Below are 26,871 nucleotides of genomic sequence, written 5' to 3'. Positions count from 1 at the left end.
AATCTCAACGAAATACTTTAAAAGTAGTTCATAATAATATTTATCAATCATCAAAGAGTTTTCTTTTTTACCGTACAGGGTAATTAAAGCTAATAAAGGGTACAGGGTAATTAAAGCTAATAAATGAATGGAGTCTTTATAAATTGAGTACCAGTCTAGTGAATCGATCTAGTAAATGAAACTGATTACAAAACAAGTAAATCTTGGATTCCATCTGATATGTTGTCATATATACATACTGCTTAGGACTCACAAACAATGAAGAAGACTACTTTTAAACTTATAGACACCTCTTGAGTAATTCATGAACTGCTAATAGTTATTTATTAAGGTAATGTATTGATCAAACAAGTTCTTGTCAACTGTGTCAAGCTTCACAGTAGGGATAATAAAAATTAAAAACTGTAATGTAACACCTATACTTGGTAATGATTGTTCGTGGTTTTCTAATTCATTATTTGGTTGCCAAACTAGATCATCAAGATTAACATTTATAACATTTCTTTCGGTCGCTAACATAGAGGACAATAATTGAATGATTATAAGGTGACAAACCATGAAACAACTACAAAGTAACTAAAATACGCTAAACACTGAAGCTTCTATAAGATATTTGAAACAATACTGAATCAGCATATATTATTACAACTACATAAGCAGTAGCTGAGTGATAATGCAATGGCGTTTGAACCGAAAGATACTGGGTTCTAGTCCCAGAATAAACATCAACTCTCAGATGCAAGTACATCCAGCTCACGAGTCACAAATAGGACAACGAAACGTGTGTCCAACTGGATTCCACTGCTAGCCACTATCCATTTTTGCTTACAATGCTTGTGAATTAAGGCTATATCGAGACAATACGTACAGTATGTATATATGCCAATAAGAGAATGACCAGTTGCAGTCCTAAACATCAATGGGAAGATTCAAACAAACAATACTAAGTGAATTTAAACTTCACCCCATTACACAAGCAAGTGGCTATCAGGACTCAGTAGCTGAGTGAATAATGCGATGACTTTTGAAGCGAACGGTTCTGGTTTCGTGTCCCAGAGTGAACATCAACTCTGAAATGCAAGTACATCCATCTGACGAGTCCCAAATAAGACAACGAAACGCGCGTCCAACTGGATTCCACTACTAGCCACTATCCATCTTTACATAAAAAGTATTTCAAAATAAAGTTTATATAACTATAATTCACCTATTTATTGGACTGAATATATGTTGTTTTTTCTAATCAACTAATATATAGTACCGAAATACGCCTTTTATTAAAGAAGAAGAAAGTACAATCAAGATAAATATACCATATGATTAATAATCGTATCATCTTTGCAATCAAAAACAAAAAAACAAAACAACAACAACAACACAATAACAATCCTAATGAAAAGGTCATTTATACTACATTGCCGACAAATGATAGACAGTTACTTCTCTCTGTAACTAGACACAGTATTTTTTTTTGTCTACAATTGTGTATATGTATGTATGTAATAGAATGAAAGATTAAAGTACCGTAGATTCATAATACCTACTGAAGTTTGTCTATTATCACTATTCCGCCGATAATTGGTGATAATATGATCCGTTATAATATGAACAAAAAAATGCATCCATATCAATGTACACCTCTGTATACAAATCGTCCGATGACACAATTTTATTATCTTATTAGTATCTTATTTACTAACTCACTAAGATTTTATTCATTCATTCATTCCGCTTTACTTGTCATTTCATTATCCGGTACCGAAATGAAAAAAAATCACCTTCTTCTCCCCCCCCCTTGAAAAACTTTTTTTTTGTTTTTTGTTTTAGTTCAGTACAAAAGAAAAATACCGTCATCTATTTTGTTTTGATCTTGTTATCATAGTAGTTCTTACTTTTAGTTATCTTATATTCTATTCATTATTGATAGAATCAAATATATCTTAAGGCATTCATTATTAACTAATACACACACACATAGATAGGTAGGTAGGTAGATAGATAAATAGACATGAATGGTCATTACATTTAAGATACAGAGAAATAAGTATCTTCTTGTGTTTAGGTATAATATTGACAATTTAAGTAGTATTGTATATCAGTAGTATTTTTGCGCCTTATTTGATCTGTTTATATTATTTTGTTCCCGTTTATTTGTTGATTATTATATTAACAGTATGTGGATTGATCGGTTGATCACTATCAGTAAATTAAGGGAAGGAAAATATATACCGTTGAAGAAGAAGAAGAAGAGGAAAGAATAATGTTGAAAGATGAAAGTGTTCCGAAATTCTTTTTTTGATCTTCAGAACAGTTATTTAGATCAAACCTATCAATCAATACTAATCAAATCGATATGCTATGATGAATTGATCATTCAATGGATGAAAATGATCATTTACATGGATACTAAATACTAAATGAATAGTGTTAACTACGAATGATGAATTCAGTTCATATAGTTAGTTAGTTAGACCTATCGGTCTCGCGTGCGAGCGCTTAACTTCTAGAACCACTGAGCCGGTATTTCCTGGAGTCCTAGTGAGAAGCAGTAATCAGTGGAGTTCAACCAGGTCTGTTATGAGATTGTAACTTACTGAAGACAATGGTGGACGGTTGCTCAATTTCGTGGATTGATTGAAGTTAGACTTTAACACCGTTGGATACCGGCCGGTTCAGTGGTTTAGAGATTAAACGTTCGCGGGCGAAACCGATAGGTCCTGAGTTCGAATCTCGCGGGGCGGGATCGTGAATGCGCATAGCTCAGCAGTCCTTTAATAGGACGAAAATACCTTTCAGTGCTCCCAGGTTTTCAATGGTGGTCTAGCTTCAATCGACTCATGATTTCAACTATAAAAGAACTATCTGTTAATAATATTATAATGCAGATAATGGCAGATTATCGTATCATTCTTATTTCTTAATATTAGAGTAAGTATTATTTTAGATTAAGAAGTGTAATTCAAATAAGATACCAATGTTCGTTAGAAATAGAAAATATGGTAAACTATTTCAAAATTCAAAATTTATAAAAGCGGCATTTATGAACGATTTCAAACCTACATAGTCTAGGCAGATCAACAATTAAGTGATGTTCAATAGAACTGATACAATAAATTGTTCTTAAAACTAGTATGGATTCATACCAATGAAGTCTATACATCTATATATATATCTTTTTTCGGATAGCTCAGTGGTAACGTCTCTGACTATGAAGCTGGGTGACACGAGATCGAATCCGTCAGGGAGCATGAGTTCCTTCAAGATTACAGGTATACCTTGCTGACGAATGCCAAGTAGCACGAAACCCCGGATCCATGGTGTCCTGTTGATCACCTTCAACCACTATCTTATCTCACTATTACGATTATCGAAAACGTCTCATTTCACAGTTTACATTTTACATATAAATCAAATTAAAAATTTAACTATACAAAGTCATTATATTTTGATTAGATACATACACGAATCGGTACAAGTATTTTTTTCTTTCATTATTCAAAATATATATTACACTTTTTTTGTAATTAATCACTCACTTTTGATCGTCCAACCATTCCAGATGATGAAGATGATGATAATGCATCTGCGGATAACTGATGTTGACCAAATCCTGTTAAATTTGTTCCACTATGCCCACCTGGTAAATGTCCAATAAAATTTTGTGAATTATTATTACTATTAGTGTTATTATTAAAGTTGCCTGGATGATTTGTATAAGGTGAACCAAGATGTGGTGGTCTAAGTTCACTACCACCACCTCCAAACCCCGATGGATTTGAATATAATCCAGGATAGTTTGAATGACTACCATGATGAGGGTGGAGTTGTTGTTGATGGTGATTATGATGCAATTGTTGCTGTTGTGAGTAATAACTTGAAGAATCTGAAAAACCAGACATTGGAGAATTGTGCGGATTAGAATTATATCGTGGATCACCACCACTAGCACCACCTCCAAACATTGAATGGAATGCATTACTAGATCCAGCAGGTAAATTTGAACATGGGTACATACCGCCTAATCCTAATAATCCACCCATTTGAGTTACAGACGATGCTGCGGCAGCGGCAGCAACTGCTGCGTAGGCAGCTGCTGGATCACCATGAAATCCTGAATGATGTTGATGATGATTATTATTATTTGCAAAATTTCCAATATTTGAATGAGATAAATTATGTTGCGTATTCAATCCTCCATTCGAATCATCAATTAAATTATTAAACAGATTCGTTGTTGGTGTTGTTGTTGTAGAATGACCACTAGGAATATTTCCATGTTGTAATCCTAATGATGTATTTGAATTCATTATTGATTGATTCATTGAACAATTAACAGGTTGTGGACTATTGCCTGAACCAGTTGATCCAGCAGAATCCCTATCTTCAATTACTAAATCAATTGGCATTTTACCACGTAAACATGTTATATAACGAGAACAGAAGTTATCACAGAGTTCATGAACCTATATTATATTGAATAATAACCAAAGATATATACATGTTATATAAATATATATATTTAGGCATATATAAAGAACACATTAAGATTTAAATTGAACTTGAAGAAGAAGCTCTGGAAGAGATGAAAACTCTCACGTATCTGGATAGCATCATCGATAAACGTTAAGAGGATTGGCAGAGTAAGGGCCACATGCTTTCAATTGAAGAACATACAAAACTCGAAATAACTATTCAAACGCCAAGACAGTTAGTTCTACTGTACGGAGCTGAAACTTGGAAAAGTACTAAAACCATCATCAAAACGGTACAAGTATTTATAAACAGTTATCTACGTAAAATACTCAATGTCCGTTGGTTGGAAACCGTCAGAAACAACCTAATGTGGGAGAGAACAAATCAACTTCCACTCGAAAAGGAAATTAGGAAAAGACGTTGGAAGTGGATAGGACACAGATTGAGGAAATCATGAAACTGTATCACGAAGCAAGCTCTAACTTGGAATCCTCAATGGAAACGAAAAAGTGAAAAACCAAAGAACACACTGTGTTGAAAGTTGGAAGCAGACATGAAAAGGATGAATAGCAACTGAAAATGCTTGTCCAGGACAGAATTGGATGGAGAGTGGTAGTGGTTGGCCTACGCTCCTCGACGAAAGGTAACAGGCGTAAGTAAACAAGGAAGTAAGTAACAAATAATTTGTCATATGAAGCATAAAGGATTTGAGGGGATTGTTGAATTTCATAGTTTGCATCATAGATTGAACTTGATGGTAAGACTATAATTTATGGACGATGTTTGAACGATGCTTAAGTGAATTTGAGAATGCCCAGTTACTTACTAGGGCTAAATACGAGCTATAAATTAATGTGAGGAATTAAGATTAGTATTTACAATCGGACGTCAGGGTTAGTCCCTAGAGTTAGGGTTTTCATCACAAAATTACACGAGGGGAAATGTAAGGTTGTATTTTTAAACTTGTCTTAGTGAACTCGACACTTACTACAATGACTTCGGAACATAATTTAACGATCAGCCAATTTTATCTTTCATGGCAATTGCTATTATCATAGTATACGTTCATGTATTCAAATTAGATCTTGACTGATTGTATGTATGGTTTACTATCACTAAAGTCAGTCTAAATCAAACTAGATGGAATAGGATTTGATTGCATACACACTGGTCAAAACTCAGTCAAATGCCTCAACTTCTACGAAGCTACTGTTTAAATTTTGGTTCACAATGCAAAGTTTCCCAAAGATTATATCATCTCACAATGATAGATGATGATATAATTTAAAGTCAACTATTAACTGATCAGAACTGATCATAGGATATCGTTTTCTATACAATGATTTCACAATTGAGTAAAATGAAAATATCAGTCAGTCTTTAGTGCTGTTAGAGGTATGAGGGCTGTTATCACTTCCCGGTCCTCAACACCGTGGAAAGGTTCTTCTGGAGGTGCCTGAAAAGGAAGCTGTGTTAGAGTTGATCTTAATGATCTGAGAGCGTGACCGCAGTGCTCATGGAATAACTGCTTGAGGACGGTCACATACGACCTTTCTGTGGATAATTTTCGTGGTAACTCAGCAATTGTTGAGACCTTACCGCCGGAGACGGATATCCGTGGGATAAGGCGAGGTGTACATTTTTAGGGTCTACCTTTTCTAACCCCAACTCTCCTTGTGGGAAGAAAGCATCTCTGTTATGCTGATTGTCTGAGGAAAAAACCTTACTGCTGTCACACCTCTGTACAGTGAGCAGTAGGACTTCGCCCTCGGACCTTGGATTTGATGATTTTAGTCTTACCGCTCTTCAACCGATCTGTAGGATCTTGAAGAGCCTCTGTCCCAGCCAGTATAGCTCAACAGGTTCATCACGATAAACAAGCTTGACCACCACATTAAGGGGTAGAGCGATCCAAGCTACACTATCAAATAAACAAATAGCATTGTAATTAAGTAGACTGAAAAATAAAAAACAAATCTACAATCCATCAACAAATAAATAAATCACACTACACATATCACTTACTTTTTCTATTTCAAGAAGATGAAATCGGAGAACCTGAATAGCTTGAATTATCTGAATGTTGTATTAAAGCCAAAAATAAAAGAGAAAAAAAAACAAGATAAAGAAAACATGATGAAAATAAGTATATTTGGGTGGGTGTTGGGATGGTTGAATGATTATGATAGAATATTAAACAATTAATTGATTTCATTCGGAATATTTACCTGTGTGTGTGTATGTGTATCTGTGTGTATGGGTACAACATTTCATATACTTGAATATGTGATAATAATGACAAGAATAACGTAGAAAAAAGAAAAAAAAAGGTAAACGTCCAATTGAGGAGAGAAAAAATATGATATATGAGGTAGAAACAATCTTAGATCATATTACTTTAGATGTGTATAATAAAAATAAGCCAGATATGCCAGAAGTGATTTGTATTTTTTTTTCCTCGAATAAGTGTAATCAGAATGAATTGGAATTAATTAACCTATGAAATATATATATCTCTATGCCAAATGTATGTATGTATGTATGTATGTAGGTGGGTAGGTAGGTAGGTAGGTGGGTAGGTAGATAGGTATAATACACATACATAAACATACATACTCCCTCTCCCCCTCTTAAATATCAGTTAACAACATAATTTTACAAATATACATGAAGTTACAAAAAAAAAGTGAAAAAAATGGATAATTTTTTTATTTCTATGCAAAAATTTGATTAAATAAATTTTCAAATTTATTATTTGTAACTTTTTTTTGTTTAAGGGGAATAAAGTGTGTGTGTGTGTGTTTAATAACATGGTGCCAAAATGAGAAAATATGATCGATTATTAATATATATATATATATGTCTAGTTGGGATTTGTATTATTTATAATCCAGCGCTTTCAGGTTTTCAATGGTAGTCTAACTTAGATCGACTTATCAGTCTAACTATTTAAACTACTACGATCTCTACAAATTTCAATTCTGATAATAATCATTATGTGCACACTAGTGACTAGTTTGAAGATGGATTTCATAGTGTTCTAGTGAGAAAATCCGTGTCGGGTGTGAGACAGTTACCCACTGAAGACAATGGATGAAGGGTTGCGCAAGATTATGGATTGATTGGTGTTACACATTAACACCCGTTGCATATCGGCCGGTTCAGTCGTCTATAAGTTAAGCGTTCTTTCACGAGACCTAAGGTCTCGAATTCGAGTCCCACATACGGGATCTTGAATGCGCTTTACTGAGGTGTCTCATACTCGGACGAAATGGTTGTCAGTATTTCCAGGTTTTCAATGATCGTCTAGGTTAGATAGATTCATGAATCCAACTATTGAAATTAAAGAAGTGTTTAAAACTAAGGTAACGAGAACTTCTAAGTAATCTTAGAACTAGTAACTGATGAGGAAAAATAAATATTGGTTTAGAAAAATATCCAAATTTGCAGTCCAGTGTGATCCACTGCCTCAGATGACAGTTCTTTTGCCATCGATATGCTCGGAATCTATCAGTTATGACATTTTAGTAAGGTTCCGAGAATATCTTGAAATTACCAGTAGACTGACTGTTAGAGTCTAGTTGAAGAGAGCTTAGTTGTTTAGTTTGATTTGCTTGGCTACCTATTAGATTGACCTCAACCAGGGTAAAGGTGAAAACTAAGAAACACTAGACAGTATTTTCGTCCTAGTTTCGGCCTCCTCGATAATGCCCACCTACGAGACCACCAGAGTTCCAATACAGGATTTTCAGACCGTTCTGAAAACATCCAACCCTTAGAACCACTGGATTTACGTACACTATATATATATATATATATACATCGGATTTTATACACTAACAAATTGTTAACTTACCAAGGAGTCTAACTCGGGATCACCAGTGCGAATAGTTTTTTGGGAATTAACCAACTATAAGACAAAAAGTACAGAAAGAAAGAAACAGTCAGAGAAAACATTGATTAAAGGCTGAATTTTTCATCCAATCTTAGTTTAAATGGGTATTTTTATGGAAGGAGTTGTTGTGTAAACAATCGTTTTTACATTCAATCCGTTAGGGATTTAAACGTCAGTTGTCAATTCTAAGAGCAGTACAAGATAATCATTCTAAATTAGTTACGGTGTTAGATGCTTAGAGAGTTTACGAGGAATCTTATCTATAAAACGAAATAAGCAAATGATACATTCTGACAATGATTCTGTATTCGTTCTATTCAAATCATACGAAGTTGAATTTTAAGCTCAGATTTTAAGTTATTAGGTTATAGATTCTAACCCCAAGATCCAAGTAGTGTCCCTATCTCTATCTATTACACAGATATAAAGTGTGGCTTAGTTCTGAACATATAAACATCTATGTGATAAATCAATTACATTAGAGGACTGAAAATCAGGTTATGAATCTAACATCCATTTCACTTACAGTGCTCACAACCTTTAAATGGCAGTTAATTTTAATGGTGACATTCTCGGGCTGAAAAGTCAAAATAAATTTCACGGGTTCTTAGTAAATTGGACGTTACAACACCATTACCTCTCAAGATAAACAAACAAGTTTTATAACCCCTTTCATTTAATGCTTGATGTACCCATTCTCATATAAGTCGATTTGTATCGAACACAAAGAATTGTATGTGCTATAATTCTACATGTCTATGTGATTTAATATAATTGAACATTAATTATCAGAAGGGGGTTTTGTGGAGATTTAGTATTTTCATAGTTGAAAGCGTGAGTCAATTGAAGTTAGACCACCATGGAAAACCTGGAAGCACTGGACGACCGTTTCGTCCTATTATGGGACTCCACAGCAGTGCGCATCCATGACATAATAATTACCAAATCCTTCTCGAGATAAGGTTTTATGTTTACTACTATTGAAATATACAAAGTCATTAGAAGAATGATTCTTAGCCTTGAGATATTATTCTATTTCAAGTACGTTTTCACTAGTCACATTGTTCCTAATCTAAAGTTAATCTCATGGAAATATTGATGAGCTTATAGATGCATTAAAACATGTAACTTAGAGAATTAGCTGAATTACAGTGTAAAAGAAGGCTACAGGCTACAGGAAAGTATGTTTTATGTGTTATTAAAGATTATCATAAAACATATACATAGCCTTCAATCGTCCATTTACATTTTTCGGTGTGTTCTGTCATCTGAACTCTCTTTTCATCTGATCTCTCAGTGTTCTGCTAACGTTCTGTTTTCATTGTACTGAAACTCTTCACTTTGTCGATAAATTCGATGCCACATTCCCAAACATAGTACTTTCAAACAATCATGTGATTAGCGTCCATCACATTAGTGGTACAAAAAAAAGAGAGACGTTTCCTTTACATGGTATATATTGCAAATAAACTACTCTCTTCATTTACTTTATCTCTTCTTACTTTGTCATTGAGATATATTGCTCTATTCCATCTTTTTATCTATGTTATTTATATGAAACAGATGTGGACCAATTTTTTCAAATCAGAATTGCTATCTTAGATATATATTTATTTATTTATTTGTCCTCTTTCTTGCTCTCACTCTCCCTCTCTCTCACACACACACACATATATACAACCATCTCTTTCCTGTTGATTCTGTGAACAAATTCAAATGAGCGGTCTGTATATCTTCATATTTGACCATGTTTGTATGGGTACTTGGTTCAACGTGTATACATTCGTAACATATATACATATATATAGGGATAAAAAGCTAAGTAAACAGTTGATTATCCATATGCTCAGAATAGATATATATATATATCCCACGTTCATAAGAATATATATATCGAAGGTAATTGATACTTTAACTTAAATTTTACGGGCGTAATAGTAAGAAAAAAAAAGGTGTTCTGTGTTATTTTATTTTAGTCGTATAATGGTAATAATAAAATATGGGCCCAGTTATAGACTGTACCAGATAGTGGACTATTTATTTTTTTTAAAAAAAATGAGGGTTCAAATAATCGTTTTTATGTGTGCTTGTGTGTACCAGTCATTTTAGTGTTAAGTAGTACACAACGATATATATATATATATATATATATATATGATGAGATAGAATGATGAGATAGAATGATGAGTGAGACTGTTATAAGACCACGACCTATCTCACAGATAATAATGAAAGATGATCATAGTTGAATGTCATTTTTTTAAGCAGATATCTGTTACAGTTATGAATTAGAGTTATTTAATGTTAGGAGTATCGATAAATGAGTGAAAATCTTCAATACGAACGTCAAGACAGTCCTACTGTACAGAGCTGAAACGTGGAGAACTACTACTAAATCCATCATCAAGAAGGTACAAGTAGTTATAAATAGTTGTATACGTAAAATAATCAACATCCATTGGCCGGATACTATCAGCAATAGCGTTTTATGGGACAGGACAAACCAGCTTCCAAATGAAGAGGAAATTAGGAAAAGACGTTGGAAGTGGATAGGACATACATTAAAGAAATCACCAATGTGTATTACAAGGCAATCTCTAACTTGGAATCCGGAAGGGAAGCGGAAAAGAGGAAGGTCAAAGAACACATTACGCCGGGAAATAGAAGCAGATATGAAAAGGATGAATAACAACTGGAATGAACTGGAAAGGAAGGCTCAGGACAGAGTTGGATAGAGAATGCTGGTGAACAGCCTATGCTCCTCGACGAGGGGTAACAGGTGTAAGTAAGTAAGTAAGTAAGTAAGTAAGTAAGTAAGTAAGTAAGTAAGTAAGTAAGTAAGTAAGTAAGTAAGTAAGTAAGTAAGTAAGTAAGTAAGTAAGTAAGTAAGTAAGTAAGTAAGTAAGTAAGTAAGTAAGTAAGTAAGTAAGTAAGTAAGTAAGTAAGTAAGTAAGTAAGTAAGTAAGTAAGTAAGTAAGTAAGTAAGTAAGTAAGTAAGTGAGTAAGTAAGTAAGTAAGTAATGTTAGGAGCATTGATAAAATTCATATGTGTAAACTAAACAAGTCAGTTAAACATTAAGTCGTAAAGTACCATATCAAGATTACAGATATGTCTTGCTGACGAGTGATAAATAGAATGAAACCCTTTTCTATTGTTTTCTATCAACTACTACCTTACATCTCACTGTCGTGCATCCGATGCTGAATCACTAGGATTGGTGACCAAATCCTAGTTTGAACGATTGAATTTCATTAGTATAAAGAAAGACTTGATATGCATGATGTTGAGCACTATACACTAATATTTCTTTCAAGATTCACAAATGTATCATCATAGTTTGACACAGTTCTATTTATATAAATTATCACAGAGCTGACTAATCTTCTCATAGACTAAGTTGTGAGTACACTAATGGATCACTGTTATTCGTAAACGTTGTAATGATAATCTGTTTGTTTATTTCTATGTATTATCAATAGTCCACCATCAAATCAATAGATTTAAACCAATAACAACTATACAACAAGTAGATGTAAAAAGAAGGATAATAATAATAATGGATAGTGAAACATAACAATATAATCATGACAGATCACCGAAAAGAAAAAAAAAGAAAACAAAACAGATGTCAACTTTACAGTTTCCCTCTCCCTCTCTTCCTCTCAGAATTCCCTATGTTTCTTACCTATTAGGTCTAAGAGATAAGTGAATGGATTCATTTCTGTGATTCCTATATGAACGAATACATATGTCAGTGTGTTGAGTTTGTAATGAATGTATACTGTTGTGTATGGCAACAAAAGAAAAAACAATCACTAATTAATTAAGTCACATTAACTACTAACTGAAATAATTGACAAACTATATCCTGGAAATTGAAACAGTTCACAACAATACAAGTGTGATAAGGAAAAGAAGCAGAGGATACAATCAACTAAAGTTAAAATCTATTTGTTTGTGTGTATATATATATGTGTGTGTGCATCGACATATGAATATATGTACATGCGTGAATAAGAGCAAATAAATAAGGAAGCAAACATGGTAACAAAATCCACTTGCTTCATTAAATGATTGAGTAATTTTGATTTTTATCGATTTTCTGATTGTAAGCCTTTGCAACTATTTAGTATCAGTTGTGCATCAAGACTCCGCCTGTAACTCCTCCGGGGGCTAATGCTGGTCCCAAGCTCAGATAAAAGAGGAGGGTTGGGCATCAGGGTTAGCGACCCCGATCCCGTAGAAAACTAACTCGTTAAAAAACGCTAATCGGAAAAAACTATTTAAACCATTTAAGTACATCAAGAACTGATCTTTATTAAACAACTATGAAATGTTCGTAAAGATTGAATAACTATTTTCTCCTAATATAAGACTCATAAATATAGTGTATCTATGTCTCTCAAGCTATATAGTTAAGATCATGAGTCAGTTGAAGCTGGACCACCGTGGAAAACCTGGAAGCACTGTACGGCCATTTCGTCCTATTGTGGGACTCCTCAGCAATGTGCATCCACGAACCCGCCTCGCAAAATTCGAACCCAGGACCTATCAGTCTCGCTCCAGAGCACTTAACCGATAGACCACTGAGCTGGCCGGCATCCAACGGTGTTAATGTCTAACCTCAACCAATCCACGAGTTAGTTAGTTTGTGATATAAAATTATAAATTTCATTAACCCTCCCTTCCTTAAATATCAAAGAATGGAATCAAATAGAGAATGTTTTCATTAAGTTCATGTTCTGTCAATCATCATCTTTAGACACAAAGCACAACTTGGATCCATAAAGATACCAACTAGTAATTCATGGGATATTTAACGGAATAATCAATAAATTTGTTAATTATCAACCATAAACTTACTTCTTTAGCAAATACAATGATATCTTCATTAAATGATTCAGATGACCATACTTCCATATTTCCTGTATTTGTATTACCAGAAGCTGAAGCAGCAGCTGCAGCAGCTGACATTGGATCTCTTGGTGTACATGTAGCCAATTCACATTTTTCAAAGATTAATGCCAATAAAGGAAATAATGGATGCCTAATGAAGAAATTAATAAAAATTATAAGTTAAATAACAAGTTTATTGTTAGTTACTGATTTCTATTTTTCGAATTCGAATGGATGAGAAATACTACTTAAATAAAAAAATCGAATAGTTTCAAAGCCTATTATGATTTATCAAATTATCTACTTATCTAGATAAAATCATGAGTCAATTGAAGATAGACCACCATGGAAAATATGGGAGCACTAGACGGCCGTTTCGTCCTATTGTGGGACTCCTCAGCAGTGCACATCCACGATCCCGCCTCACTAGATTTGAACCCAGGACCTATCAGTCTGGCACGTGAGCGCTTAACCTCTAGACCACTAAACCGGTATCCAACGGTGTTAATGTCCAGTACTTCCAGGTTTTCTATAGTGAGCTAGCTTCAATGGACTCATGATTTCAACTATATAAAATTACTAAAATCTCCATAGAACCCCCCTTCTAATAATTATCTACTTATCATTGAGTATTTGGTTCCATCAACATCTAGAATATCACCATTGATTACACCATGAACAAATAGAGTATGTATGTATGTGTGTGTGTGAATATTTTCATAGTTCAAGTAAACATAGTCAATTTTCACTTTGAAAATTCTTTTTTTTTTCTAGACGAAAATATCAAATAAAATACACCGTCACATTCACTCATGATAACTTTATCTCTAACTGATAACTTATGTCTATTTCATAATAATGAGCTGATTTTGTTCACAGATACTCACATAAAGATACATACCCACCCATATATCTATATATATCTCGGTGTGTGTGAGTGAACAATTACCTAAACAACTTACACATAGTGTATTCAACCGATATACAATAAACAAAGATGAATTGAGTTAAAAGTTAATTTGTATTTTATTTTACGTCGACAACACAAATAACCGATATTGTTTAGTATAAGAAAGAATAACAAATAGAAAGCGTGTGTGTGTGTTTTTCAAAAAATAAAGAGAGCGCCATAAAACTTTTCGATAATTAAAACAACACACAGAGATAAAAAATTTAAAAAAAAACACGAATATATAAGAACTTTCGTTTAAATTAGAGCGAATAGTTTCATAGTATTTGGGCACCAAGTTGATATAAGACATTCAATAGGAAGAATATATATTTGTAAAATCTCAACGAATGAAATTTGAAGTAAATCCAACGTTTTGCTTAGCAATCTGGTTCAAGCTTTTTCAAGGAAACGTTGGATTTATTTCAAATTCATTCACAATGACCAGTGGAGTTCAACCAGGTCTGTTGTTAGATTGTCACTCAGTGAAGACATTGGTGAATGGTTGCTCAATTTCGTGGATTGGTTGAAGTTAGACATTAACACCGTTGGATACCGGTCGGCTCAGTGGTCTATCGGTTAAGTGCTCGCGCGCGAGACCGAAAGGTTCTGAGTTGGAATCTCGTGAGACGGGATCGTGAATGCGCATTGCTGAGGAGTTCCACAATAGGACAAAACGGCCGTCCAGTGCTTCCACGTTTTCAATGGCGGTCTAGCTTCACTTGACTCATAATTTCAACTAAATAATAATATAATTTACTTTAAGTTATTCATTTCGTCTATTTGGACCGATAGAGAGTTATTATAATACTATTTAGCTACGTAAGCCAAAAAAGGTGGAATGAGATTCGAACACGTGACCTTATAGTTGTAAGTTGACGAAACTCATAGCTCTTATTGTTTAAAATGATGACAACTTCATTAAAATAGTTCAATTGAGCTATTAGTTTACACTATTCAAATTTACTATCCAATATATATACCATGGTTATGAATGTACATTAAAGAAGTGTTTCATACTAGAACTTAAGATATGTCCATTCCTTTCAGGTTTTCAAAAATAATAAGCTTGGATTCTCTTCATGATGGATATTACTAACACAATCTAAATACATATACATAGATCTTATTAGTCACTCCATACATTGGTATAGCAACAATCATCAAGAGATTGACTACGAATAGATAGATAAACATTACAATTTACTGATCTATTTAAACAAATATCATTGATATATCCTATTTTTCTCATGAAGAATTCAATATTGGATCATCAGTGTATACATATTTATTAGGTTCTGATATATATTCATTATTTGCATAGTTGAAAGCATGAGTCAATTGAAGCTAGACCACCAAGGAAAACCTGAAAGCACTGGAAGCATCGGTTAAGTTCTCTGGCGCGAGACTGATAGATTCTGGGTTCGAATCTCGTGAGGCGAGATCGTGGATGCACACTGCTGAGGAGTCCCATAATAGGACGAAACGGCCGTCGAGTACTTCCAGGTTCTTCTTGGTGGTCTAGCTTCAATTGACTCATACTTTCAACTATGCAAATACTGAAATCTCTACAAAACCCCTTCTGATAATATATTCATTAATTGATCAATCAACTAACTAACTAATTAACCGTTTATTCACTTAATTGTATAAATAATTAACTAATTACATTTTATTATTCTCCTTATATATTTCATTAATGAATCTATATATGTCAAATAAAACTACTACCATCATCATTCATTTGAATCAGCGTCATTGTCATCAACTATCAATGTGACAGGCTACACGTCATATATATATGGAGAGAGAAAGAGGGGGGAGAGAGAAGGGGGGATTAAATGATCAGTCAATTAAATAGATGAATAATTTCTAGGTGGATGATAATAATGTACCGGCGTATTCAAATGTAATATCATTATGCATTTATGAAGTATATGTGTGTTATATCCTCGATATTATACTACTTATTGTTTATGTCAAAACTAATAATATTGATTTAGACTAGCCAAATCGAGGTGTATATATATGTGTGTAATGGGATTCATTTCTGTTGAATGTAAGTTGATTGAATGTTTAATTCACTTTAACTATTAAGCTACTACACATAAAACATTTATGAAACATGCCTTTTAAGTGATACATTTTAACTCATTTATTCTGACTATGCTAATATGCAGTTTGTTCATTTAAACTACTGTCATTATGAATGATTGACTTAATTGGGATTATCAGTATAGGTGAATTTATGAAGATTGTAGTATATTAGCAATTGAATTCACGAATCAATCTAAGTTAGACAAAAAATTGAAAACATGGAAGCACTGTATGGTAGTTATGTTAGAGTATGGGACTCTTCAGCAATGTTCATCTACGGTTCCCGCACTGCTGAGGAGTCCTATACTCGGACGAAATGGTTATCTACTGCTTTCAGATGTTCAATGGTAGTCTAGCTTAGATTGACTTGTGAATTCAACTGTTAATTCAGATTAACAAATAAGCCAATATGATGTCTGAAATAATTCGTTTTTTTCTTTCTAAACTACTTAGTAACTAGGGGAAAAGTAATCATTTATGAATTAACAGATCACATTTTAGATTGTACCTCTTCAATACGGATATGGAATACATTCATCTATAATATGTTGATATAATAAATAATGATCATTCATGATGATAAAGTCTAACTTTCATTTCGAAATCTAATTCATAATCTTAACTTGCCATACTACATTATAATTTATTTATTTATTTAAACACATAAATATTGGTACAAAGGGGCACCAGATATATGTGCGCCACACAAATCTCATTTGATTTGTGTGAGGGTTGTGATACTGTCTAGGTGCCCAAACCGAAGCCAGTGGTTTTCATAAGGGTGCACATCTCGAATCTTTGACCCAAAGATCTGATCCACAAGCCATTGGAGCATCGTGAGGAGATGCAGTCCTATGGTAGCCGGTCACCAACGATTGATTCATACGCCATTTGTTCCCTCAGGATACTGGAGCCCAAGTGCACCATCGGTTTGAAATCAGAGTTTTCCAACTACCCTAGGTGGATTTTTCGTGTCTACCAACCCGGTTAGCGCACTAGACATTCACTTTTCGTGCTCTCAATTTCGTAAACAACAGTAATGCCACTGTGAGAAGGCAATAAGTAGGACTTCCCTGTCAGAGGCTGCATACGTGTGGCCATATGAGAGCATTTTGAGAGAGAGCGTAGTCTACCCACACTCAGCCGTACCAGGGCATTTGGTGGCCTTCGCTGAACTAATCTTTATTATTTAATTATCATGAATTGGTAGTATTTTCATAGGTCATTCCACTTTATTGAAATTCAGGTTTATGATTGATCATGACAACAGAGAATTGATCAGTTAAAGTACTGATTATCGACAAGGAAAATTTACAGACCATTATTAATACATAGTAACTATGTTTAACATTTTGTCAAGAGCAGAATGACATTCACAATTATGAATTAATGTATTTCAAATTAGTCGTATGAATTTGTATTTATTTTTAAATCACCATCTGGTAACAACTACCAAAAAAATAATTACGTAATGAAGACGTCGATAATTTGATTAGATTACCGTTTAAATCAATATATTGTCACTGGGAGAAAATGACTATTATTTCCACCCCCTTCTCTACTTTCAAAAAATCTCATTAATATTCGTATATTCTTTTATAGAAAAAATAAAACAGTTTCATATTAGTTTGGAACGGGGGTTATATGATAAATACAGACCATTTGATTAGTATTCACATGATAGTCATAATTCAATGATTCAAGAATTAAGATGGATATAGGACAAAATAGGTTATAGTGATATGGAAGCATGTTTTGTCGTCATCGCTACCTTAGTTTTGGGCTTCAATTTTAATTTATACAGTTTTTACTTTCTTATTTGGTTACTTCTTTTTCAACATTTTTTCTCACTAATTTAAACTTCACCCCATTGCACAAGCAAGTGGCTATCAGGACTCAGTAGGTAAGTGGATAATGCGATGGCGTTTGAAACGAAATGTACTGGGTTTGAGTCCCAGAATGAATATCAACTCTGAGATGCAGGTACATCCAGCTGACGAGTCACGTATCGGTGCGAAACTTGCGTCCTGGACTCCACTACTAGCCACTATCCATCTTTGCTTTTTTTTCCCTTTGTTTGGTCTTTATTTTTTATCAATATTGACATTTCTATTAGTTCAATTTCTTGATTAACAATATCATTAGTTTCATTTGACTGTGTTGTTATGGTATGGCAATTTGAATTAATACAATCGTGCCAGGATTCGTCTGTCTGTCTGTCAACCAAAAGAAGCAATAATCAGCTCTGTATTAATTTATGATTATGAAATATGATCCATGGAATTAGAAGACATACTTTAGGTTTTTGGAGTATACTTGTCTTCGAAACATTCCTTGTACATCGTGAAATAACTGAGTAAGGTTAAAGATAGAGTAGGACGTAAATTTGGTAAATTGGTTGATAAGATTGAACAATCAAGACGGTTATTATAAACTACGATACAAACCTTAAATCATCAGTTGAATTCCATATCACTGATAACATTAGGTCAATTTTTTTTCAAATTTCACTAGTTACCTTTTGCATATATCATAATTAACAGTAAATGATATAGGTCAACTATTTATCTAGTTCTTAGAACAGAGTAATTTGAACTACTATCTAGTTGTTTTCTTCTTTTTTTTTAAAAAAACGAATCAGGAAAGGTTAAATTGTAAAAGAATGATTAGAAAAAGAGTAGAATCTTAATTAGTTACAAAAAACTACTCATTATAAATTCTAGTCAAGTACTATTTAATGGGGAAGTCCTACTCACTGTCTTTTCGTGACATTACTGTTGTTTACGAAATTGAGAGAACGAAGAGCGAATGTCCGGCGCTTTAACCGGGTTGGTGGACACGGCAAGTCCATCTAGGGGAGTTGGAAAACCCTTATTCCAAATCGATGGGGCACATTGGTTTCAGTATTCTGAGGGAACAAATGGCGTATGAATCAATCGTTAGTCACCGACTACCATGGGACTGCATCTTCTCACGATGCTCCACTACCTTGTGGATAAGATCTTTAGGTCGAAGTCTCGGTGTATGGCCTCCTAAGAAAACCACCTGTCTCAGTTTGGGCACATGGACAGTATCACAGCCCTCACACAAATCAAATGAGTTTGTATGGTGCATATATATCTGATGCCCCTTTGTACCAATATTCATGTGTTTAAATAAAATAAAGTTCAGCGGAGAGTTCTGTTTTATAATAAAACACATGTCATATCATGTTGTTCATTATTCCAACAACAAAAAAGAGAAACATCTCTGACAATCAACGAATGTCAACATATCTTACTTCATTCATTCATTCTAAAACACAGTTGTGTCCAATGAAAAATTTTCTGAATTCTAACAGTTATCAACAATTCTTTGAACATTGAATGATCAATATCAAAGATTAGAAAAGACAATTCATATTGAATGTTTACACTGACACAAGAGGTCACTGATCATTCTAGCATTGTATTACTTCAGGTATTCAAGTACATACTTATTAAAAATAGACCACCTAGTTTCCGTAATACGGTTATTATTACAAATGATCTATACAATCCATAAAGTCACAATGATGAATAAAAATCATGAGTCAATTGAAGCTAGACCACCATCGAAAACCTGGAAGCACTGGACGGCTGTTTCGTCCTATTATGGGACTCCTCAGCTTCAATTGACTCATGATTTCAACAGTGAAAATACTAAATTCTCCACAAAACCCCCTCTGGTGAATAAAAATAACCCACAAGTTTGAGATCCTATATCCATGTATGTTTATTGTTAAACATAAATCTTCATTTTCTTAGTCATGATTATATCAAAGAAAGAGATTTAGTCACGGATCATCATTTCAAATGGTTATTAGTACCTTAAATTATTTATAATGAAACTTTCCCGGTTGCTGTTGTGGGTGGTGGTGGTGGTGGGTTTTTTTTGCCTAGTGATTTGTTTGTTTCCTATAACTTCACATTTTCCACCCACCCCTACCTTAACCTCTATATCTTTAAGTCTATCTATTATTTATCTCTAAAGTATATTTCTTTAGATTTCAAAGAATATCAAGAACTGATCGATTTCAGTAGCAGAAAAGTCAAGCAAAATACAAAAATAATGCCGATGGAATGAATGAAAAATAGAAAAAACATGAGGGAAAGAGAGCGTGGAAAATAACGATAGAAACTTATGGATATAAAGAAGAAAAAAAAGAGGTGAGGGAAGGTAAAAATGAAACAAGAAATAGAGAGAGAGAGAGTGATTAAGATACAGAGAGCGCATTAGCATCAGAAGATAAATGATTAATGGCCTTATGAAATCTATCTATCTATCTATCTATCTATCTATATATATATATAGTATAGGGTTTTAGCTTAAAATAGAATGTTAACCAGGAAAATTTTGGTAGAAAAAAATGAATTATCTTGACATAAGATCATCGGAAGAACACAATGGGAAGAAATTATAACAGAACATAAGGGAATGAAAACTCGCCAATCCTATTTAGGATAAGATGGAAATAAATAGATGTATGGAAGTGTCGATATTTGTTATGGCTTCAGCTTTCCATCTTTTTGTTGTTTTGTTGTTATGTGTTGTCTTTATGACAACTATATGCACATACACATACACACACACACACTAAGGACACTATTTTATTCCGTATCGGGTAGAATGGAAACTTAAGAAAAAGAATTCTATGAAACTAATTCCACCATTTTATTTGGCTAGTAGCTAAACTAACGTGACTAGATGAACAAGTTATCATCTATAATAATACTAATAACGATTATTATACCACCATTTTGCAAGCGGAAATATACATAGATAAACTAACGAATAAATAAACAAACAAAAGGGATTATAGAAAATTTTTACTACTACTTGGGAAGATAGAAAAGAAAAAAAGGGAAACTAAAGGGATGATGAATTTCTTTCTATAACCTATATGTATACAATAAGCAATAAGGAATGTTTTTTTTAAATCTATATGATACTAAGAATAACCATCACAGGTGAAAATGAAAGGGGACCATACAAATACACCTACATACATACACACACACCTCAACAAACATACATGACCAATTCCTGTTTATATGTATAGAAACAAACAACATTGTAGTAATAGTCTCTTGTGTAAATTAGTTTAATTTTGACAGGTTTGATAAATGGAATTTTTAGAATTTTCAAATAAATAACAACAACAACATCGACAGTAACAGAAGCAATAACGCCAACATACAAATAAGCATATACCTATCTATGATGTTATTGTTTGAATAGTTATCTTTCTATTTCCCTGTATATCTATCTATATATATATATTCGACTATACTCTGCCTTACACATACATATAGAGATATGTGTATAGACCAAACGGTATGAACATTTCTCTTCACTACTACACTTTAAGTTTGATCTTTATTGTTATGACGATGATATTTTGTGTGTGTGGGTGGGTGGGTGAAATAAAAGTCATAATCATTAAATATTGACAACAATTTATGGTATCATAAAGTCAAATCTTTAAATATCATTGCCAGATTATGAAAAGGGAGAATTTATAAATTCTGTTCAGTAGTTAAATTCGGATAGTGGCTAGTAGTGGAGTCCAGGACGCAAGTTTCGCACCGATATGTGACTCGTCAGCTGGATGTACCTGCATCTCAGAGTTGATATTCATTCTGGGACTCAAACCCAGTACATTTCGCTTCAAAGGCCATCGCGTTATCCACTTAGTTACCGAGTCCTGATAGCCAGTTACTTGTGCAATGAGGTGAAGTTTGAATTCACTTAGTATTGTTTATTTGAATCTTCCCATTGATGTTTAGAACTGCAACTGGTCAGTCTCTTATTGGCATATGTGCATACTGTGCATATTGCCTCGATGTAGCCTTAATTCACAGGCATTATAGGCAAAGATAACGTGATGGCGTTTGGAGCGAACGATATTGAGTCGAGTCTCAGAGTGAACATCAACTCTGAGATGTAGGTATATCCGGCTGACGAGTCCCAAATAGGACGAAACGCGCATCTAACTGGATTCCACTACTAATCATCATCCATCTTTGCTTATAATGTTTGTAACTTAAGACAATATCGAGGCAATCTGTACAGGATGCATATGTTCTAAAAAGAGACTGGTCAATTGCAGTCCTAAACATCAATGGAAGCATCCAAATAAACAATACAAAATGAATTTAAACTTCACCTCATTGCACAAGCAAGTGGCTATCAGGATTCAGTAACTAAAAGTGTAACACGAGGGCGTTTGAAGCGAACGGTACTGGGTTCAAGTCCCAGGACCTTCCACCTATAAACCCAGTTATACTATATCGAGTAAAGTACTGTCAGTTCATATATCAAGTATAATATTGCATAAACCATGAGTTGAATTCAAATAATACACAATTTCCAATCGTTGCTAACATAAGAAACACCAAGATGAATGAATAATTCTTATTCCGTATTTGGTTAATTCTGAATGAAAACTTCTAGTCATCACTTCAGGAAATCCATTTTGATTATCATTGCTACCAAGTACGAAGATTTTCACCGATTCTTCAGTTGACATTTGTGTTAACCGACAACTGATTTACGATTGATTATATCTTTAGCAACATTTAATTTTTTTATAGAGTTGTGATCATGAGTCAATTCAAGCTAGACAATATCACAATATAAGTGGTCGTTTCGAACAACCTAATTTTCCCGAAATACCAAGTGGTTTTAAAGCTTCTTGGAAATATCAATCTCTATTCTACTAGTCCTAACATTTTTTTATTATATAGTTGAGATCATGAGTCAATTGAAGTTAGACCACCAGGGAAAACCTGGAAGCACTATACGGTCGTTTCGACCCATTATAGGACTCCTCAGTGGCAGTGCGCATCAACGATCCCGCACTCGCGAGATTCCAACCCAGGACCTACCGGTCTTGCTCCAGAGCACTTAACCGATAGTTTTTTTTCCATTTCCAAGCGAAATCCGTTAAAAGATGATTCATAATGAGTCAAACTATTACTGATAGGATTATTACATTAAGTCATAAGAGTTGGATCTCAACTTCATTATTGAATAACACCATATAATTTGACTCTTTTGATAAGATTGCAGGAGCGAATTAGTTTTATCATTTCCAAAATTAGGATAAAAGTAGCTTTAGATGCATTTTCCTTCTTAGTTGATTTCAGTGCCTAAATGAAATGACTTTCAAACAGTACTGGACTATCATAAACACTTAATTGACTATTGAACAGATGAACATTTCTATTGTTAGAGTAGTACGTAATAAATAGTCATAGAAATCAGAGGGATATAATATAATGAGAAAACCATCTGAATGTTGAACCAATCACATAATCCTATCATTTTGATTGGTTGACTAGGTTGATCTCAACCAATCAAAAAAATATAAGGTGGATCGATTCATGTGAAGCATAGGCAAATAGATCATTTACGTTAACATCAATGGATTCATTTAAACAAACTTAAATTTAATCTAGAATAGAGCGAGCTCCATACTGTTTATTCAATCTGCGTATAATATTCTCATAAGATTTTCAAAAGACAATAATTGTACGACTCTTTTTAAGTCTACAGTCTTGACGATAGAGGAAGTTTACCTGTGCTAGTAAAAACTTATCAGAAGGAGGTTTTGTTATGTTTTTAGTAATTTTATTTAGTTGAGATCATGAGTCGATTGAAGCTAGACCACAATGAAAAACCTGGAAGCACTGGACGACTGTTTCGTCCCATTGTGGGACTCCTCAGTAGTACGCATCCACGATCCCGCCTCGGGAGGCTCGAACCCAGGACCTATCAGTTTCGCGTGCGAGAGTGACTGATTCCATGAGGTATTTCCTGGAGTTCTAGTGAGAAGCGGTGACCAGTGGAGTTCAACCACGTCTGTTGGGAGATAACAACTCACTGAAGACAATTGGTGAACGGTTGCTCAATTTCGTGGATTGGTTGAAGTTAGACATTAACACCATCGAATGCCGGCCGGCTCAGTGGTCTATCGGTTAAGTGCTATGGCGCGAGACTGATAGGTCCTGGGTTCGAATCTCGCGAGGTGGGACCGTGGATGCGCACTGCTAAGGAGTCCCACAATAGGACGAAACGGCCATCCAGTGCTTCCAGATCTTTCGTGGTGGTCTAGCTTCAATAGACTCATGATCTCAACTATATAATAAAAAAATGTTAGAACTAGTAGAACAGATTGATATTTTCAAGAAGCTTTAGAACCACTTGGTATTTGGGGAGAATTAGGTTGTTCGAATCGACCACTGGTATTGTGACATATTTACCAAAGGGTTTATGTTGGTTGAAAAAGATTTTTACTATTTCATATAGAATGGAATCAAACAGACTGTTTTGACCAGGTGATATCAAAATGTCATTACCAATTTTTACACACAAACTATATAATTGTGTAGATGTAGGAAGTTTCAGCTTTGCTTAATTTAAAAAGCATATTAATTGTAAGTAAATACGTCGAATCAATGAATAAATCCAACAACACTAGGCCTAAAAGTCCTGGGTTCCAAACTTGGTGGTGTTTTGGATCTATATTCCTGTAGAGTTCCATACTAAGACGAAACATTTGTCCATTGTTATTGTCTCACAATACTTGTCTAACCAATGTCACTCCATGATGTTAAGCAACACATTTATGAAGTCCTTTTAAATTGAATATATACTTAGTAACAGAATGGGATCATACAGAAAAGAACTGGGAATCAAGAAACACTGAACAGCTAGTTCCATATTCATGTATGTTGACGGAATTTCAAAACTAATTTGAAAATTAAGAAAATTCGATTTTCTGCATTCGATTCTGTATGGGATGATAAATACACATTACTGACGAAATTCAAACAAGGACGAAACACTTTTTATGATGTCAGTCTATGATATATATATATACTCGACAGACAGACATAAATTTTGATATTTGAAAACTACAATTTATACTTACTCATATAAAGCTGATCTTGCTTTATGAATAGTTGTTTCAGCATTGTTCATACTATGTCCAATATTTACAGCATTATTTAAAGATCCTGAATTGATTCCACCTGGTATACTTGCTGATCCAGTGGAAGCTGTCACTGATACTGTCGCATTAGATAAATTTGACTGTGACATATTACTGCCTACATGTCTTGAATTAATATCAGAATAATTTAAATGGGAATGTGTTCCACCAGTAACAGGATTATTTGAAGATAAACGATGGGAATTATTATTATTTATAGTACTGGTGTTATTGTTTATTCCACCGGTTGTGATAGAAATTCCACTATGCATCAAACTATTAGATCCAGCTATTGTTGATGTATTTGGATACGTTGTGGAATAATAAGATTGTATATTATTATTGTTACTATTATTTGTATTAGTAGTAGTTAAATCATCTTCAGTAGTTGTTGGACTATTTTTACGTTTTGTTGTACTATTACTACTGCTAACATTGTTATTAGTAGTATTGTTATTATTATTTGTTGTCGTCACTGAAAGATTAGGAGAATTTACAATCAGATTAGATGTTGTTGAATCACATGATCTTGACGGTAATGAATTAGATGATTCATTTGGTAACAATGCTGATGTTGTTACCGTTGACTGATCTGTATTTAAATTAGATATTGTTACTGAACCGGGATCAATAGATGAAGTGGATAAAGGGGCAGTGGAAATAGAAGATGATGTTGTTGATGATGATGATGATAAAGTCGTTGTTGATGACACATTGGCAGGATGATATGGATGATGACTATGAAGGCTTAATGTTGAAGTAGTTGTGACAGAAGTAGGAATAGTATTTATATTCGAATTATTATTATGCTCATCATAAGTAGAGTTTATATCAGCTGGTGATGTTTTAGCACTATTCATATTATTACTATTATTAAGTTGTTTATTACTTGAAGAAGAAGAATATACAGATGTATTTCGATTGGTTGAAATACGAGGCATTGAAGTATACGTATCAGGAGAGTTCTGCAAAAAAGAAAACAGATAGGTGAAGAAAAACAAGGAGCATAAAGTGGAGGGGTATGATTAACCAATCAATTAGATTTTATAAATGTTAATAATATTAATTATTATTATTATTACAATATCAAAAGCATTCAATAATATGAATTGTTATTATTATGAAGTTAAGTGTACTTCTATGTCAATATGGGGTTGTGAAGATTGGTGAGCTCTTGATTGAGATCATGAATCGATCAATGTTAGACCACCATTGGAAACCTGGAAGCACCGAACGGCCGTTTCGTCCTAGTATGGGAATCTTCAGTAGTTCGCATCTACGATCCCGCACGCGGGACGTTAAGCGTTCGTGCGCGAGACCGAAGATTCTGATTTCAAATCCTGTGTTTGGGATTGTGAATGCGCACTACCGAAGAGTCTCATACTAGAACGGAACGGCCATCCAGTCTTTCTATGTTTTAAACAGTGGTCTAACATTGATCATTTCATGATCTCAATCAAAAACTTAACAATCTCCACAACCCAATACTGAAGATCCAAAATTGATGTCACCCCAGGATTGGAACTCAGTACTGTTAACTCAAA

General features: G+C 33.9%; 1 protein-coding gene across 1 annotated transcript in view; it reads right to left on the bottom strand.

Annotated features, from left to right (window-relative positions):
- The window catches only part of Smp_147790 (putative homothorax homeobox protein), a gene marked incomplete at both ends in the record, with an annotated part of 51,865 nt that extends 25,597 nt beyond the window's left edge, over window positions 1-26,268 (bottom strand). The window contains 5 exons of the mRNA XM_018796357.1: window positions 3,537-4,463; window positions 6,499-6,549; window positions 8,330-8,383; window positions 13,233-13,416; window positions 25,268-26,268. Coding sequence (XP_018650578.1) covers window positions 3,537-4,463; window positions 6,499-6,549; window positions 8,330-8,383; window positions 13,233-13,416; window positions 25,268-26,268 — 2,217 coding nt within the window. The remainder of the gene's footprint in view (window positions 1-3,536; window positions 4,464-6,498; window positions 6,550-8,329; window positions 8,384-13,232; window positions 13,417-25,267) is intronic.
- Between the last annotated feature and the right edge of the window lie 603 nt (window positions 26,269-26,871).

This window comes from Schistosoma mansoni, chromosome 2 (assembly GCF_000237925.1).
Source record: "Schistosoma mansoni strain Puerto Rico chromosome 2, complete genome".
Classification (NCBI taxonomy): domain Eukaryota; kingdom Metazoa; phylum Platyhelminthes; class Trematoda; order Strigeidida; family Schistosomatidae; genus Schistosoma; species Schistosoma mansoni.
The sequence above is the reverse complement of the archived record's forward strand: the minus strand, read 5'-3'. Positions and strand labels throughout refer to the sequence as shown.